The 15,777-nt window shown below is 44.2% G+C and overlaps 2 protein-coding genes across 2 annotated transcripts in view; one reads left to right on the top strand and one right to left on the bottom strand.

Annotated features, from left to right (window-relative positions):
- The window catches only part of itga11b (integrin, alpha 11b), a 30,341-nt gene extending 27,030 nt beyond the window's left edge, over positions 1 to 3,311 (top strand). The window contains exons 24-30 of the mRNA XM_073472418.1: positions 1 to 114; positions 232 to 345; positions 496 to 582; positions 679 to 789; positions 1,342 to 1,437; positions 2,998 to 3,111; positions 3,231 to 3,311. The exon at positions 1 to 114 is cut by the window's left edge and continues 7 nt beyond it. Of these exons, the coding sequence (XP_073328519.1) occupies positions 1 to 114; positions 232 to 345; positions 496 to 582; positions 679 to 789; positions 1,342 to 1,437; positions 2,998 to 3,111; positions 3,231 to 3,311 (717 nt within the window). The remainder of the gene's footprint in view (positions 115 to 231; positions 346 to 495; positions 583 to 678; positions 790 to 1,341; positions 1,438 to 2,997; positions 3,112 to 3,230) is intronic.
- Positions 3,312 to 6,694: 3,383 nt separating this feature from the next.
- Positions 6,695 to 15,210, bottom strand: fem1b (fem-1 homolog b). Its single transcript, XM_073472516.1, has 2 exons — positions 14,477 to 15,210; positions 6,695 to 12,387 (listed from the first exon to the last, which is right to left on the bottom strand). The coding sequence occupies exons 1-2, from the start codon at positions 14,836 to 14,838 to the stop codon at positions 10,752 to 10,754; spliced, it is 1,998 nt and encodes a 665-aa protein (XP_073328617.1). The 5' UTR covers positions 14,839 to 15,210; the 3' UTR covers positions 6,695 to 10,751.
- Between the last annotated feature and the right edge of the window lie 567 nt (positions 15,211 to 15,777).

Here is a 15,777-nt window from a genome sequence, read left to right on the forward strand (position 1 = left end):
AACCCTCCTCGGTTTGAAATCAGAGCAGACAGCTCCTCCTCCTCCTCCTCCTCCTCCTCTTCCTCCTGGGACCAATCAGAGAGCAGCTCTCCGACCTTCAACCTCACTTATTATGTGAGTTAAAGAAACAGTAACAGACTAACTGGACCACCAGCAGCCAGCGTGACGGTTTAAAGGACCTTTATCAGAACCGACTGTGTGTTTTTATGACTTCTTTGACTCTGCGTGCAGATCCAGAACCCGGGCATCTTCTCGGTGCAGGACGTGGTGTTCAGGGCTGATATCTGGGCTGTGACCCGGCGGGGGAACCAGCTGGTCCACATTACAGACTACAGCATCGAGCGGGTAAATGTTTGAACACATGTCGTGATTTTAATAAATCAATTCAAAGAAACTGTTGTTTAGAGATGTTTATATACAAGTGCAGACGGAGAGACAGGAAAGAAACTATAACATCACACCTCCTCTTCCTCCTCTTCCTCCTCTTCCTCTCAGCAGGTCGCCGGGTCTCACTGCATGCTGCCTCAAACCAGAACAACCAATCAGGTTACAGCAGAGGACCTGTCTCACCTGTCACAGCTGGTAGGACGGGTGATGTTTTACTCGGATCGGTCTCTGAGAAACATCCAGGACTGAGAGGTCGTGAAATAAATGCGTGTTTCTCGTGTCTGTGTTCAGAACCACAGTAACAGTGTGAGCGAGGCGGTCCGGTGCCGACTGAACCTGCCGGCCTCCAGAGAGCTGAAGGTGACGCTCAGAGGAAGACTTCAGCTTCCTGCTCTGCTCGCTGTGAGTCTCAACTTCTTCTGTTCCTCAGAATTTAATGAAACCCAGAGAGGAACGTTCAGCTGACACAGTTCATGTTCGACCTTCAACGTCAACATCTTGATGCTCAGCCCGGTCGCCAGGAAAAGATGTCGGCAGTTAAGGTGTCATGTGGAGAGGTGGAGGGGAGGGTGGTGGAGCTGTAGATAAGGGCTGGAGATCCAGTGGCCACAGTTTGTGACTGCGTTTCAATATTTGTAAGTGTGACACCACTCGATATTTTTAAGGAGACATTTCCAGACGTGTTTGTGGCGACAGAACCAGGTATTTTAAGCCAACATGATGTTTTTTCAACCCGAATGAGGTGTTTTTTGAGCCAGAACCTAACCAGAACATAATCACAGCGTTGTTACAACATATAATGGAAAATTAAACGCAAGGATTCAACATATCTGTGACTGTGTGCAGGAGCGTTAATTACCAACATTTAATCTGGTGACTGGGTCGTGATGCTGTAACGTTTGTTGGTCTTCCCTTTGCTTTTTAACCTCGTCACGGTCTGACGGCCTGTTTCAGGTGAGCTTCAGGTCCTTGGAGTTACTGACTGCTGCCTCCATCCAGCTGGAAGCTTCCAGTCCCATGTTCCTGCAGGAGGACAGACCTGTCCGACAGGTACGACTCTGCACAACTCCCACACACTAATGAATCAATAATGAATGAATGAATGAATGAACAAACTTAATGATGGAGGATGTGGTTGAAAAGCTAAACATACCCTAAACATAAAGAAGTTAATTAAACATGTGATTTTAATTTTTTTATATTAATTAATTGTCTGTTTTTAATATAAACAACACACGGTGTCTGCGATGTTCAAATTTCAACCAAATGCAGCTAAATATGAGGTGTTGGTGAGGCTGAGAACACATTTTTGCTACTTGTTATTTAGATGCTGAAGGTTTTGGAAAGGTGGAATTAATTTAATAGAAGTTTTGAACTTTTTGGAGGAAAACCACAACATGACCTGGAGAAGTTTTGAGTTCTGGGTGAGTTGGCACGGGATGAGACAGCGTTCAGTCCACAGCTGGCCGACAATATCAAACAGCACATCTTCTATCAAAAAATATCCAAACTATAAATGTATTTATACTGAAGACAAACTGACAGGAAACACATTACTGATGGCAGCAGCGTGAAGTAACGGTACGGGACATGTCGAGGTTCCTCTGTGCTGTGTTGAGGACGAGCGGTCGTTGTGTTTTGTTTGTCTTTTTATAAAGAGATGTTAACCAACACTTAAACTCCACCACTCATAATAATAACAGATTCAGAGTGACTTTTTAATGACAACCAGCTGTTCTCAGACATTTTCACTCAGTGAAGACGCTGAGCTCGCGACCCGTCCAGCCACAAACTCAGAACTGTACCTCAGAGATACAAACTGGATCACATGTGACACTTTGCTTCCATCTGCTGTCAGAATCGAATATGACAGCCAGTCACGAGGCGCTGGACTGTAAAAAGATTCAGATATTCAAAATGTGAAATATTATAAAAAGGTGGACGATTCATTTATACAAAATATATAAAATCACATGTCTGAGTTGTATTTTTATTTAACGGTGATGGAAAACAAACTATGACTTACAAAAAACCCCAAAAAACAATGATTTGTTGCATTATGAGAAAAAAGCTTTTGAACCTTCCTGGTCTGAAGCTACAGTCAATCAGTCAGTGAATGAATGAATCTTTATTTATGTGGCATCTTTAGAAAACATCAAAATGCAACTCAAAGTGCTTTACAAGTGAAGTTAAGAACACAAAGACAATAAACTGAATACTTCAAATAATAAAACATAAAAACAAGCAATAAAAATAATGATTAAGAGAGTGTATGTGAAGAGATGTGAATACATCCATATAAAATATGGAAGAAAAATAATCAAAACTAAATAAATTAAAATAAGTATAAACATTAAAACCATAAACTGATCCGACACTTCATGATGTGATAATAATATTGTGTTGTTCCTGACGCGAGAAAAAATAATCCTGGCTCATAATCTAACAAAATAATCTAATACAGGAAATAAAGTGTTTGTTTTCACCTTCTGCTGCTGGACGTGTTTATTTCCTCCGGATCAGATTATTTATTTACTGACGGCAGTAAAACTGATCTGTGACTGGAGAACAAATTAACTCCAGGCGGTGGACGATGTGAATGTTGTGCAGATAATCCTGGAGCTGAGGAAGGAGGAGGATTACATCATCCCCGTCTGGATCATACTGGGGAGCTCGCTGGGAGGCCTGCTGCTACTGGCCTTACTGGTCCTGGCCCTGTGGAAGGTACACACACACACACACACACACACACACACACACACACACACACACACACACACACACACACACACACAACTGAATGTCCCCTTTAAAAATCCATAATTCTGTGTGTTTCTGTTCAGCTCGGCTTCTTCAACAGACGACGGCGACAGGAAGAGGAGGAGCAGCCTGTAGCCAATGGGAAGGCAGCAGAGGAGCTATAATGTGTGGGCGCCATGATGCCGCGCTCGGTCGAATCCTCGTCAGCCTGTAAAGTCACTAAATGAGTTCTGTGAGGTTTGAGTCACGACTAACGGCAGGTGAGGTGAAAACAGCAGAGGTCAGACGTGAAGGTCAGAGAGGAAGTGGGAGTTAACTGTGGTCCGACCCGGTTCTCTCCTGGTGCTGAACTCAGAAAGATTTGACTTTATGAGCTGATGAGGATCACCTGAATGCATCACGAGCCTCCACCTGTCACTCAGGGACCCTGATCCCCCCCCCCCCCAGCCAATCGCTCAACCAGTTACAGCCAATCAGCCAATCAGCCACGCCCATCAACATATGACCATTTTTACAACAGAGCGGAAGAAGAAAGCAGAACCTTTAAGTAAAATACTGGTGGGGTAGAAGTACATAACAGCAAAGAATTTAAATAGAACTAGAAGTAGAAGTACCTCAAAACTGTACAGTACTTGATTGAATGTACTTAGTTACTTTCCTGAAGGCTTCATCTGCCTCCTGTTAACTGATGAACAACCCCAGTTTACTGTAAAGCTCATCACTGACCCAGCTTCAGCTCCAGTCGGTACCTGCTCACCAGCACCAGCACCAGGACTCATTTTAATCTCCTGACAGAAGTACTGAAAGTGTCTGATCAGACTGAGATCCTTCACATATATTTCATTTATCAAAAGTTCCCTAATCTTCAGTGACAGTTCAGGTTGTAATGGCCGCACTGTTCACCTGCACGAATGTGATTGGATGTTACGAGTCAGGTGAGGCCACACAGCTGAGACAGGAGCCACTGATGAAGCTGACTGAAGCAGTCGGTGCTGCACAGTTTAACCCGATTATTTAAATCACCTACATTTATAAAACCGTAGAGACGGAGACGACGCAGCTGTTCTGTGCTTTTATTCTTATTTCAGATGGATTTCAGTTTTTGATTGATTGTCGAGTAGAGCCTCCAAAAAATGAACTCAGTCACCAAACTGTCTACAGCAGCGATGGTGTATCCTCTGAATTAACTGCAGATATTAGCTTTCAGCTAACTCTGGTACTTTTTAAAGGAATAGTTCACTCAAAAATGAAAACTCAGTCATCATCTCCTCCCTCCATGCTGATATAAGTCAGGTGAAGTCTCGTAGTATTTCTGGAGCTTCACAGTAAAACAGAGTTGCAGCGTTCTGCTAAACAACTGAAGCAGCTGGAGACTTGATTTAAAACGGAAAAACAACCAAAGTAACATTATAAATACTCCAAACTAAGTTTAAACTTTGCTGAATCAGCTGTTAGCACTTCCTGTTTGCAGGGAACCTGTGGATGTACCGACAACTGTCACTGGATCACTGTGATACTGAAGAAAACTTAAAAACGTGATGTTTCTCAGGCAAGTTCTGCACATGTAAGGAGCGTCTTTTTTTAAGGATTTCTAAGCAGATTTATCCATGCAGCTCGTCTGCTGTAATCCAAGGCTGCAGAAGCCCTGAAATCACAAACTGATCTGAAAGGTGTTATTTACACCCTTGTTAGCCCAGCTGCTAGGCTAAAAGTGTTAGCGTGCACTCCGTCTGAAGTGGGTGCAAGACCTCGACCGTACATTGAGGGTGTAAGTAACGTCTCCTCAGATCAGTTTGTGATCTCTGTGATCACAGCAGATGAGCTGTATGGAGACTTCTGATGTCTTAAAACAAGTCTCCAGCTGCTTCAGGTGTTCAGCAGAACGCTGCAACTCTGTTTTTGGACTACGACACTTCACCTGACTTTAATCAGCATGGAGGGAGGAGATGATGAGTGAGTTTAAATTTCTGGGTGAACTGTTCCTTTAATCAAGAAACAATAAAATAAAGAAAGAAAGGTGAATGTACCCAGTGTGTCTGTGCTGCATGGAAAGACTGTGTGACCTGTGCGTGTGTGTGTGTGTGTGTGACCTGTGTGTGTGTGTGTGTGCATGTTAACTTCTGTAGAAGTAGTTTAAATAATGTGGACAAACTGGATTCGCCTGTCTGATCACGAGTCGTGTGTCGCCTCACGATGACGTCACTGTGCTGAGATCAGCTGGTGAGTGAAGCTGATGGGAGCGATGAATGAAATGAGACGAGGTTTCAATATAAAATCAGAATAAACAATAATTAAAATCAGATCCATGTTTCACTGAGGCCGTATGAACAAGACTACCTAAGATGGCTGACTTCATTTTTTATACTAGTGGACATTGTAAATGCATCCTATGAACACATATTGTATATTACTTCCAAAGTTATATCTGATGCACTTTTGTTGTATAAAGTCGAACTTGAACGTTTTGTAAATACACGCGTATGAATGAATAAGGATAGTGGCATTATTGTTTGAGATGACGCTGATGTTTCTGCAGCAGGGTTTGTGCTGACGTGTGAAGCCGCTCGGCCTGTGGATGAACCCACTTCATACAAGTTTGATATGTTCACTATTTGTGTTAATATTGGAATAAAGCCAAGAAATGTACACGTGTGTGTGTGTGTGTGATGTGCTTCATAAATGAACGTTCGATTGTTGGTCATTTCATGAAATGTTTTTTTTTTTTGAGGGAATCTGTCTTCATCATTTATTTCTGCTCCAGTTTCCTGTTTTTGATAAATCACCTCAGCACCAGCACAGATCAGGCCTGACCTCCTGACTGTGAGTTGGGAGTTTTGCTTTTGGGTGGAGAGATGATGAGTGCATCATGATGAGGAAAGACTCCAGAAGAAGAACCCAGTCACCATCTCCTCCCCCAGTGCTGATGAAAGTCGGGTGAAGTTTTGTAGTCTACAAAACATTTCCAGCCACCTTATCGCCAGAATGAATGTTTGCTAAGGACGTTTCTGCAAAACCACAGTGTCTTTATGTTGCAACGTTACGTCTGTTTAGGTTGAATTTTCTACTCCTCCCTCGTCACAACACTGTTTATGCTCTGGTAGGTTTAGGCACAAAATCCACTTGGTTAGGTTTAGAAAAACCCCAGAGATCACACATTTCTCGACGTCCTGTTGAACTCGTGCACCCACGAGCTCAACAGCTACAGAGAAGTTTTCATCTTAAAAAGGGGTGTAAATAGATTTCTTTAATCAATGTGGGATCTTGGGGCTTGTGGAGACGTTGATTACAGCAGACGAGCTGTATGGAGACATTTTTAAATCAAGTCTCCAGCTACTTCAGTTGTTTAGCAGAATGCTGCAACTCCTACGACACTTCACCTGACTTTCATCAGCATGGAGGGAGGAGATAACTAAACTATTTCTGGGTGAACTGTTCCTTTAAACAAAAGGGGAGAACATCTGTATACATTTGGACACGACCTCAAACACTCAGCCTGCTTCTCAACCTCTCTTCTCTGGTGAGTAAATAAAGGACAGGAGAACTCTGGTGAATGCAGACAGAAGACTTTTAATTTGACAGCATTCATTCTGCAGGAAGTTGCCACAGCTGACATCTTTAAACGTTTCCCAACACACGAAGAGAATCTTTGGCTTCACTTCAGCCAGCGACCCAAAGGAAAACTGGTCAACGTGTTCTGACACACAAACCTCCCAGTTCCATCAGGACACAAACAGGCTCCTGCGCTGTTAAATAAAAATAAAATTAGCACTCTGAATGGCACGTTATCATCACATCAAACCCTTCACACCTTCAGCCAGAAGTCCTTCCTGACCAGCTGTAATGCCCCGTCACATGGTTAATAAAAACACTGAGCGCTGCTGGACAGATACTTATTGATTAGGACAGATGTTCGCTGAAGAGTTGCTTAATAATTTCACTGCTGCTGCTTTTGTTCAGAAAATCAACCCCTGAAAACAAATATTGAACAAACATGGCGTCCTCTGCCTTCTTACACCTGCACGTTACACAATTTTTTCCTCCACCTGATTATGAGATGATCACAACACCCGATCCAACAAAACCAGAGTCCAAAGAACACTGAGGTGAACAAAAACCCCGACATCATGATTCATCTTCAGCAAACAGCTTTAAACTGGTGATTAGTTTGGAAGTTTGTTAGAGTCGCACTGACGCTGCAGCTTAAAAACACAAACAACACAACATTAAGATGTCGGACCTTTTGTTTCTGTACTGGGAGATAAACAAAATGATTTTTTTCCTCTTTTTAACTTGACTGGGCAGCGTTCATGTGAAATCTGCTAGTGACTAATTCATTTTCGGTCATCAGGGTCACATTGATTGATTCATCTGAGCGAAATCCACAAATATTTTGTTTACAGCGATATAAAACATTAAAAGGTTGTAAAACCTCACATTAGAAAGGTCGAAACAATAATTTTGCAAATCAATAATCAATTTATCAAGCAAAAAATAAACATTCACATTTTCTCATGTGAGTTTTTGCAGCTTTTCTCTGTTTCATATCACGTTCAATCAAATGTTTTTAGATTCTGGACTGTTGGACAGACAAAAGAAAGAAATGCAAAGAATTCAATTTGAGTTTTGAGAAACTGAAAAACGACGAATCAAATCTTCTTTGTTTTCTTGCTGAGAGTTGGAAGTTTAGATGATTCGGTACAAAAACCAGAGTAAAAACAATCATTTTCGGTTTCACTGGAGCCAACAAACAGTTCAGCACAGAACACGTTAATCAGTGAGCGAACGAGCTGAGGATTATTCTAACTGTGTTTTAATCTCTGGAGTCATGATTTAGTCTGTAAAATAAAAAAGAAAAAGGGAAAATTGCAGGTTCAGAGTCCGAGGTGACATCTTCAGTCTGTTTGATTTGTAAGTATTTAGTTTGCAGTGATGTAAAACACCATGTGAGAAGCTGAAGCCAGATTAAGTTTAACACCTTTTTTCATGTGAGTTTTGTAACTTTTCTGCTTTCAAATCAGTTCAATTGATTGTTTTTAGATTTCAGACAGAAGTATGACGAGGTGACGCTGCACTGTGGAGCTGAAGCATCCTACTGTTTGTATGTGTCAAACTGCTTTCAGAGTTTAGCTGCACAGAGCCGGGCTAACATTTGCTCCCTTTTTCCCCAGTATTTATGCTAAGCTAAGCTAAGCAGCTGCTGACTGTAGCTTTCTATTCAGACATGAGGATGGAATCAGTCTGAACAAACTTGCCACCAGAATTATTCCTTTGATCAATGATCAACATTGCAGCGACTCATTTTCCTCCCGTAGACCAACAGTTTTGGCACCAGGAGGCTCAGACGCGTCTCTACGATCAATAAATAATACAACGACAGGCTGTCAGGGGCCTCAGATATAAACAGTACACACAAATGGCCTGCTTTCATGGTCCAGATGATCCTATGGGGAGCAACTTGAAGTGGACTCTGTGATGAGACCATATGTTTGGTGAAGAGCTGATGAACCTCCCGTAAAGAAGCACTTTCCCTCCCGGCAGGTTCCCACCGGTCACAAAAGGGGCAGATTGAGCAAACGGCTTCGTTTTCAGCTCGAGTGCAGCGTGTTTTATGTGCGATCCAACGGGTCTTAAAGGGTCCGTAAAGACGGCGGCTGGTAAAGATTCATCTGCCCTCACTGGAGCTTCTGATCGTTCAGACTCAGACCTGAGAGCAGCAGGATGGTTTTATGTCTCTACTGTCTAACACCAAACTAACTTCAAGAAAAAATATCCAATTTTAAAATACAGAAATGTCAATAAACTGTGAGGAACTGTGGAGTTCATTAACTTTAAAATGGGGATTTCTCTCTGAGAGAACATTCATAGTTTCTGTGCTGACATCCTCAGATATTTTTCAAAATAAAAGCACATGTGCAAGCTTCAGCAGAATCATAAAATGACAGTACCAATGTTCAGAAAGTACACTACGTGGCCAAAAGTATGTGGACACCTGCTAATGTGCTGCTATAACAGCCTCTGCTGTGTTTTCAGCTCTGAGACAGTTTATTTTCCAGATGGTTTAAATCCATAAACTTTTCTTTATGGAGTTAAAAACGGAAATAACTTCTCTTTCTGGCCATTCTTTCATTAATCTCTTTTTCCTGTGAACTACTAGATAGTTTCACCACCGCGGCACCGACATTTTAGAGCTGTGTCGAGGGGTCACACACAGATACTGCATCGTTTTCAGGGTTTTAGACGGTTTGGATGCAGAGGTCTACAGTGGGGCTTTTCCATCCACACTTTTGGCTGCAACGAGTCAAACTGCGCCGCGACATTCTCCAGAGTGAGCCAAAGAGCGACCGACCCGCCTCCTGCAGTGACGTCTTGGGACCACAGCCGACCTTTAACCACCTTCTCCCTCAAACATTCAAGACATTTTTAAATCTGTGCTCAGCTCTCAGTACTTTTGTAGCTTCTAACTCTGTTGTTTGCTGTTTGGGTTCTTTCCTGCGTCCTTTACGGTTTCATCATGTTTTCATGCCTTTAAATGACTAAATAAGGGGAGGCTGTTAATGTGAAGACTTTACAGGAAATCAAATGTGCTCATCACCAAATCAGCAGAGTTTTGTTAGCAGCAAATCTTCAGTAGCGCTGCAGGGAGGAAGTGTTTACAGCCGCTCTTTGGATCGCAGCTCGAGACAAACGTGTCATCAGTTTAAAGGCCCACCTTCAAGCAGGTCGTCCTGCTGTCATGGAAATGCAAATCCCTTCTGTGCTCGAATCAAACTGAGTCAAACTGAACCAGTTCATGTGGATGGAAAAGCCCCATAAACTATGACTGTATTCTGTCCATTAGAACTGACAGGTGGTGTCTGTCTGGGCCACGTAGTGTAGATTCAGTGAAACGGGTCAAGAGAAAAAATATTTTCACAAATAATTGCTTGTAGCAAACCTTTTAAAATAAATTCATTTCAATCAAACTGAACTTAAAAACTGATTGTTAGTAAAAATTCTGTCCAGCAGTCGGATCACGTGTCCTTATTCTGTCTTCTTCTCTCACCGGTCCTTTGTTGTTCTCGTTGTTACAGTAAAAACTCAAACCAGTGAAAACTATTTTTCATATTTAAAAAATGATCAGTGTGTGACGGCTGATCTGCGGGGCGAACGCATGGAAGCAGGCGAGGCCGGGCGTCATTCATTCTGATCATCTCTCCTTCACACTCGCTCATTCACTCAGACTGTAGGATCACAGTAACATGGCGGCTCCCCACCACGCAGATAAGGCAAAGCGAGAAGCAGCGCGGTGATGTCGCTGCTGTCCTCTCTCTGCCCTCACAGCACAAACCTGCTGCAGTCGGCTGAAGTTTGCTCTGACGTCTCGCAGCTGCAGCGACAAACTGCACATCAGCCCCAGAGATGCAGACAGACAGCTGCTGGTAGTCAGCAATTAATACTTAAAATAGAAAGAGCAACACACTTTTTTTTTATAAAAATGCTCAAAAACTTTTAGTACTGAACCATCATGCTCAGCACCATTTGGATTTGTTAGAAAATTATAAGAAATTCTTTAAAAAGAACAAAGAGTCTGTCCTTGTTTCGAGCCTTCAGCCCTCAGGTCTGTTTCAGTGGAACTCCACAAACTCCTCCAGCGTTTTGGGGATCTGGTTGCGGTAGGTGATCTGGTGCTGCCGGACGGCACGCGCTGCCAGGCACTTGAGGCTCATCTTCATCTGTGTCTTCAGCAGGATCTCCGACACGCCGGTGGTGCTCTTGTCCAGAGGTGTCTTCTTCTGCTTGTTGGTCATGTCCGTGTGGGCGCCGGCCTCCACCAGGTTAATGATGATGGCGTGCAGCGTCAGGAAGTCGCTGATGGGCCGGTTGTACTGGACGATGACGTGCAGTGGGGTGTTGCCTTCGTGGTCGACGGCGTTGACCTGTGCACCGCAGTCCAGCAGGAGCTTGGTGACCTGGGCGCTGGGGAAGCTGCAGACATCGTTGGTGTGGAAGTCATCGACCGGCGTGGTGGAGCTGATGGCCAGATGGAGCAGAGAGGAGCCTTCACGCGACCGCGGGTCCAGCTGGATCAGGTCGTAGATGTGCTTGTTGATGCGGGCACGCTCCTCGTCGCCACAGGTGGTCTTGGTGGAGATGCAGGCGAGGTACAGGAACGTAAAAACATTCGACTCATAATTGTCCATGGCCTGAGGCAGCTCAGATTCAGCCGCCGTGTCAACTCGAGCCATGCTGCGCTGAATCTCCAGCACGCTGCAGCTCAACACCTGCTCCACAGCCGAGGCCAACACCTGCTCCTTCAGGTGCACCATCTGGGAGAACACCTGGGCGAAGCGCAGCAGGTCCTTGTGCGTGTTCCTGTTGCCTTTCTGCCGCAGACGAAGCGCGTGAAGCCACAGTTTGATGCACTGTTCAAACTCCATGTTATCAGCGTAGACAGCTCCGCGGTAGATGATGGGGTGTGACACGTCGATATTGTCCGAGCCCAAGATACGCTCCCGGATCATCAGCCCCTCCATGTGCAGAGCATCCCGGTCCACCCGGATGGCCTCCAGGTCTTGGGGTGTCCGGCACTCACAGCGCCCCCCATAGGCCTCGATGGGTGGCAGCAGCTCCTTGGAGATGATGTTTTCTGGATCCCGGTAGCGCTCCACCATGGCCATGTGCAGGTACTGGTACGTCCTCTGGATGTCGTAGTTCTCCCGGTCGTTGGCGAACGAGGCGCCCAGCAGTTCCAGGGCCTCGATGCGGCTGTGCGGGTCACAGTCGGCGTGTGCCAGCAGCAGCTCCACCACATCTGCTTTGCAGCTCTCTGCAGCCACCTTCAGGGGCGTCATGCCGTGTCCGTTCACCACCATAGCTGCCTGACAGCGCACCAACTCCTTCACTATGTCCAGATGACCCGCCTCAGCCGCGAAGTGCAGGGCGGTGGCCCCGCAGTGGGCCTTGGCATTAGGGTCCGCCCCCTGTTCCAGCAGGAACTTCACTACGTCCGTGTGGCCTTTATAGGCGGCGATCATCAGGCAGGTGTTGTTGTACTTGTTGGTGATGCTGATGTCGGCGTTGTGTTCCACCAGGTAGCGGACGATGTCCAGGCGCCCGTCGAAACAGGCGGCCCTCAGGGGGGTGGAGTTGGTGATCGTGGTGTGGTTAACGTTGGCGCGGTGACTCACCAGCAGGCGCACCACCTCAAAGTGCCCTGCTCCAGCGGCACACCACAGCGCTGTGGCCCCGTCGATGACGTAGCTGCAGGACAGACAGGAGACAGACAGCAGGTCAGGACACTCGGCTGGGAAACATATCGGTGTTACATCGTTTACGTGATCTGAGACTGTACATGATGTTAGATGTTGATATGGTGATATGACATTACATTACAGTAAAATAGGGGTCAACTCATATGGCTTTTTCAGGGCTGAGGGATGTATTAGAAATCAAGGAGACTGAAAACAGATAATCATTTGTAGTAAAAATGAAAATCTTTGAACGAGCAGCGATGAAATGAGCCAATAAATAAAGTTCAACTGACTCAAGTTCTGTTCTTTAGTACAGTTTGAAGGTACTTTACTTAAGTATTTATTTTTTCTGCTACTCTAAACTTCCTCTCCACTACATCTATTTGATAACTTTAGTTACTTTGTAAATTTAGATTACTCAGTGTTTATAGGTTATTAACTGTGACGTGTTACCGATCAGACATTGTGTGTTTATTGGCAATCTGACATAAAAGTCACAGATACTGATAATCAGTCGACTCCTACAGTAAAGTGATGTCATCACAGATTGTGTATTGATCATAGCCTTAAAATATCACAACATTAGCATTAGTGTTGTATAAAGTAGCTACAGAGCCTCCTGCAGGTTGAGGCCTCACACAGAACCCAACACTTCACACGCTGACCTATGAATAAGACGACCTCGACCGACTCTTGAATCAGTTCCTGAGTTCATTTCATTTCCATGTAAACAACTGAAGGAAACGTGTGAACAGAAAGAAATCTGTCTTTTAAATGTGTAAAGATCAGTATCATTACCACACCAGTCAGAGCAGAATGCTTCATTTGAAAACTGGGTCAAAACATCTGCTGTGACATCACTGAGTGGGCGTGGTCAGCAGACCACCGAGCCGACAGGTTCAGGTTTCTGTGGAGTCTCATTTCATTTTATGTTTCCAACACTGGAGACACGAAGCTCTCCAACCAAAACCAAATACTTTCACTGTTAAATGTTCAGCTGAAGAAGACGTTAGCCTCCGTGAATAACAAAGAAAACCTAAAAACAACTCTATCAATCTGATCAGACTTCTTCGTTGGGATAATTGTGAAAATCGTCACATGAATGACTTTAAAAAGCTGCCGTGCAGTCCTACATTAGTTTACTGATTAAACGTGAATCACGATGGCTGAAGGCTCCAAAACAAGTTAAATGAGACGTGTGTAAATACTGAAGATTACAAATTTAAGAGACGACAGTGACGTGAGATTGCCACCATTTACTGTTTCTGTACTCGTGCAGGAAAACTTCATGATCACTTATTCAGGATTCTTTGATCGTTTTCCACTTGAAAGAGAAATGTGTCCTCTCCGTGATGCAGTGAAATGTTTGGTCACAAACAAAATGTTTAGGTTTAATAAAAGGTTAAAGTGATTCCAGGATGTGTTGGTCCAATTTTAATCTATATCTTTAAGTGTTGAGTATATTTTGAGGATTATCGAGATCATTTTGTGAATTGTAATTATGTTGGACAGGATAACTGTGACAAGACATTTTCATATCGTCCAAATCTTCTGATAGTCGTGAAGCAGACACACCAGTTTAGCATTGAGGTTTCATACTCAGCCCTAATCTGAGGATGTTCTGTGATGGTGCTTGTTTTGAGATTAATGGCTGTATATCTACCGTCAATATTAACAATATCTTTATATTGATACACTTTAGAGGTCGACTGATGTGGCCTCATCAGGACCGATACTGATACAGATGATTAGAAATCACAGCGACTGAACACTGATATTCATTTACAGTAAAAATGAAAATCTTTGTGTCAAAATTTACTCAAGTTCTGTCCTTAAGTACAATTTTGAGGTACTTTCCTTGAGTATTTCCACTTTCTGCTACTTTATACTTCCTCTCCACTACATTTATTTGGTACATTTAGTTACTAGTTACTTTGCAGATTCAGATTACTCTGTTTACAGGATATTAATTGTGACGTGTTACCAGTCAGACAGTCCGCCCCTCCTCCACTGAGTTGTGTGTATTGAACTGAGGACTGTTTCTAATATTTAGTCCACCCTCACTGACTCAAATTAAGTGAAAAGACTTTGTTTTTTACCCGTCAAACCGAACCGTGCCCGTCTGTTCGGTGTCCACTCTGTAGTGGTCCAGGAGCAGCCGGACCACTTTGTCGTGGCCGTTCCGGGCTGCGATGATCAGAGGAGTGGACCTCTGCCCGGCGAGCTGGGTCACGTAGCTCAGCAGGTACTGGGTCTCCCCCTCGGAGTGGTTGAGCAGCAGCGCGGCCAGGGTCAGGACTCGGCCCTCGCTGGCTGCCTTGTACACGTAACCGGCCAGAGACTCCATCTGAGCCCGACAGGTAGCCAGGACCTCCGCTTTCTTCGCAACTGGCGCCCGCAGTGTCCAATCCTCCAAAGCGAGCCGCCTCCCATTAAAATGTCGAAAATGGCCCCAGTGCATACATGAAAACTGTAGCTTCTCCGTTATGGCCACGAGAGAAACTTAGCTTAACCCGACTGGCGAAGCTTTACAGCCGAATCGTCCGATACCGACCGTCCGGCTTCTGGGTTTCTGTCTCCAGACGCCGAGTTTCAGGCGTCAGCTGGGGGAGCTAGCCGGTTAGCTAGCCGGTTAGCTCGGTGCTAACGTTAGCGAGCTGCTCAACAAACCGACGCGTCTGAGCTCCGAGTTTGATTCAGTCGCGCTGCTGCTTCGTTACTCGCCGTGAAAAAAGTCCCTCCTGCTGCTGTTTCTGTCTAAAAATTCAAAAAACGCCAAAGATTTGAGAAACAACACACCAGCACTTTCACCCTTTGCTATCTAGTCATTTGCCGGAAGTTGCCGTTCAACGTGAAAATACCTCCGACTGGAACACTCTATCTGATATAAGTTCCGCCCTGGCGTCTTTTTTTTTTTTAAAGCTTTATTTAACCGTTTCAGTGAACACAAGATGCGTAGAGGAATAAAAACAAAAAAACAAAAAGAGAAAATAGAAAGAAAAATAAAAACATAAGCGAAGGAGGATAAGACTTGAGTGAAAAATATGATATTTAAAATATCTTTTTGAATTCTGACTTTATTGTTGAGTTCAAAATCCAGCAACTGCTGACCCTAAAAAATGTGGAGGACAGGGAGCAAACAAACCCGCCATTTAATTACACTAGTAGCTAGAAAATGATTTTATAAATGATACTGAGATTAGGTAATTTTTTATTATCTCTCATGCTTCAGGCTGAACCTCCTCCAGCCTCCTCTGACTGGGGTCTCATTCTTATACCTGATGTTTGTAACCTGAGCTGTGATCTGTCACATGTTGCCCCACTTTTCTTTCACTCACATTAAAACATGTTTAACAGGTATTCATGGTATTTAGAGCGAAACCCCAGTGGGAACATAAGC

This window comes from Pagrus major, chromosome 8 (genome assembly GCF_040436345.1).
Source record: "Pagrus major chromosome 8, Pma_NU_1.0".
Taxonomy (NCBI): Eukaryota; Metazoa; Chordata; class Actinopteri; order Spariformes; family Sparidae; genus Pagrus; species Pagrus major.

Excerpts from the sequence above, each read along its gene's own strand:
- fem1b (XM_073472516.1), bottom strand. The coding sequence starts at position 14,838 with ATGCACTGGGGCCATTTTCGACATTTTAATGGGAGGCGGCTCGCTTTG. Across the intron at positions 12,388-14,476 it reads GGCACGGTTCGGTTTGACGG|CTACGTCATCGACGGGGCCA; the intron begins GTAAAAAACAAA and ends TCTGTCCTGCAG.